Here is a 2,528-nt window from a genome sequence, read left to right as displayed (position 1 = left end):
CATTTCTAAGACTTGTTTCGATAATTCATCTATACCAATATGGACCGCGTCATCGTATCTTACGCGACAATAGAGTTGAAATATAACGAGAACAGTGAAGACGGTTTTTTATTCGTTTCAACAAATGTATGACAATCTGTTATAGACATACACGAACTTAGGTATCCGATTCGCAGTTCTAAACGATCTTTCTATTTCTCAAGTTTCATATGAAATCTCACGACTGTACGCAGTCGAAGAAGAATAAAAAAAATCATGAATCAGCCCTTATCGATTAAGGCTTTATCGTATGGTAAGGTATACAAAGAGACTGGCAGAAATGCGAGAAATCCTCGTTCGTCCAATCGGCCAGAGGGAAATATACTTGCAAGGGCAAATTCGCGTCGTTTAATCGTGAAAAATTATTATAAACTTCTCTCTCGTTGCCATCCGACCGTTTCCCAAGCAAGAGCACTCGACATTCTGGTCTCGTTGCGACGAAATTTTTTATCGTCAAACCGACGTCCCCGTGGTCTTCCACAACGGACAACTCGACGTTGTATCTACCGGTCGAATCGAAGTCAGTACACTTGTTACTGTACTCATAAGTACTTTCGATACGAACCTCTGACAGAGTTCACGGAGAAAATGATTCAATCCCAATGTGAGAACGTCCAAGCAAACCGCGTGCAATTTGCTTCTCGAATTCAGTCGCAGTTTATCATCGACGACACGTGCGAGGTGTACGAGAGCGACAGATTCCTGGCTGCCGTCCAAATATATGCATACTTGTTCGGGCTTCTGATAGTAATCTCTACAAGGAAAACAGAAAAAAAGAGAGAAAACAAAGGAGAATTCGTGGCCGCCTTATAATCGACACGAGTAATCGATACTTTTTCCAGTTGAAGAGGCATTACACGAATTTCTTGAAGCAACCCTCATAAACCGACCGACGCTCGGAGTTTTCAATGAACGACTCGTACTTGGCGATACAGGCGACGTGCGGCGTACGATCGTAGGGCACTATAGTGTTACTCGGGATGCGATCGCAAAACAATTTTTTCGCCAACTCGATATTCTTCTCGTTCTCGCTCTCAATGGTTACGCGCGCCTTGTAATACCTACGAGATGATTAGAAATGTTTAACTATGTCTACAGAGGAGAAATCGTATCGATCCCACTCGTTTACCTATGACGTTCCGGATACGAGCCTAAGCTAACGTTTGGACATTCTCGCGCGACGTAGCTTAATATATCCGCGAACGCTTCCTCCCTCGCATTTACGTAAATTTCTGTTGCTGCAAAACTTTTGTTATCGGCGAAAAGTTCCTGCAAAAACGAGATAGTGCGCATTAGAACAGAAGAGTAAAACTATGATTAGGCAAATGATTTGATAGCACGTACTTTGCACAGAGCTCGAAACGAGAGCTCGAAGAATGTTGGCGATCCAGGGAAAATGTGAACATTTTGCATTGCGACGCATGGATAAGGAAGGGTTTGTCCTGTGTCTTGATTTATGCCAAATTTGAGTACAGATTTACTTGGTATCTAAACAAAAAAAACAGGACTAATTTCGATATCATAGATTCATTACTAAGCTTGTCGTTACTTACATATGCCATTTTGAAAGCAGGAGAATTAGGAGTTTTAACATCGAAGTAATTCTTTATGATATCCATCAGCGTTGGGTGATAATGAAGCTTGTCACTAAAAGCTAACGCTATAGCTGTTAAATTAAAATACTGAAGTTATTATAAGTACAGTAGTATTACAATTCCATGAGTTTAAAACATATTTTCGTCGACCTTCATACGTGACATCGTCGTGAGTCGGTCCTATCCCACCAGACGTGAAAACGTAATTGTATTTCCTCGTAAACTTCTGTACCTCTCTTGAAATATCCATAAGATTATCTCGCACGATGGAAACCTACATAAAGATCATTGCAGTAGCGTTCGACATAATCTATCAAAAGTCTGTGTATCAAAGTATCTACCTTCTGAACTTTAACTCCATTATTCCATAGTAGTTTGCAGGCGTAGAAGCAATTGTTGTCTTTCACCTGAGCTTTCAGTATCTCGTCTCCGATAACTGTTGTGAAATAAATTTGAGGAATAAGAGTGAAGCAAGAGAAATGTATTGAAGATTATTACCGATTATCCCGGCAGTCGGGTATACTCCGCTCGAGTCACTTCTCTGTCGAATTGCCCAACAGCGTTTCGACAAAGTTTTCACAACGTGCCGATGTAAATTTATCATAACGCTTTGAATTTACCATCTACGTTCGTTGACTAAATGCCGATTAGGGAAGTAACTGTAACCTATACAATTTTTACTACTCCTGAAGGGCATAAAGAAGGTAGCGCCTCGACACCTGGACGTCCTCAAGTTTCCTCTGTTAACTGTACTTCTCGACATATAAGTATTTCTGTTGTGCATTCATATATCGTGAATTTAAATGCCCAACGTAGAACGTGTAGAACGAATACCTATTCCCGCCAAACACTTGACATTTACCCAATCAAAATCTATTTATATTCAAAATACTC

The 2,528-nt window shown here is 40.5% G+C and overlaps 1 protein-coding gene across 1 annotated transcript; it reads right to left on the bottom strand.

Annotated features, from left to right (window-relative positions):
* Nucleotides 1–90: 90 nt before the first annotated feature.
* On the bottom strand, nt 91–2,422 carry LOC108624896 (FAD synthase). The gene is made up of 9 exons (XM_018024498.2): nt 2,133–2,422; nt 1,976–2,070; nt 1,785–1,908; nt 1,593–1,705; nt 1,384–1,527; nt 1,169–1,308; nt 897–1,100; nt 605–793; nt 91–542 (listed from the first exon to the last, which is right to left on the bottom strand). Exons 1-9 carry the CDS (start codon nt 2,236–2,238, stop codon nt 275–277), a joined length of 1,383 nt encoding a protein of 460 aa, XP_017879987.1. The 5' UTR covers nt 2,239–2,422; the 3' UTR covers nt 91–274.
* Between the last annotated feature and the right edge of the window lie 106 nt (nt 2,423–2,528).

Source organism: Ceratina calcarata, unplaced genomic scaffold (assembly GCF_001652005.2).
Source record: "Ceratina calcarata isolate Rehan_Ccalc_2016 unplaced genomic scaffold, ASM165200v1 scaffold334.2, whole genome shotgun sequence".
Taxonomy (NCBI): Eukaryota; Metazoa; Arthropoda; class Insecta; order Hymenoptera; family Apidae; genus Ceratina; species Ceratina calcarata.
Note: the sequence above shows the minus strand (reverse complement) of the source record. Positions and strands in the feature narration are given on the sequence as shown.

Excerpts from the sequence above, each read along its gene's own strand:
- LOC108624896 (XM_018024498.2), bottom strand. The coding sequence starts at position 2,238 with ATGATAAATTTACATCGGCACGTTGTGAAAACTTTGTCGAAACGCTGT. Across the intron at positions 1,101-1,168 it reads TCGTATCCGGAACGTCATAG|GTATTACAAGGCGCGCGTAA; the intron begins GTAAACGAGTGG and ends ATCATCTCGTAG. Across the intron at positions 794-896 it reads GGTTGCTTCAAGAAATTCGT|AGATTACTATCAGAAGCCCG; the intron begins GTAATGCCTCTT and ends TTTTCCTTGTAG.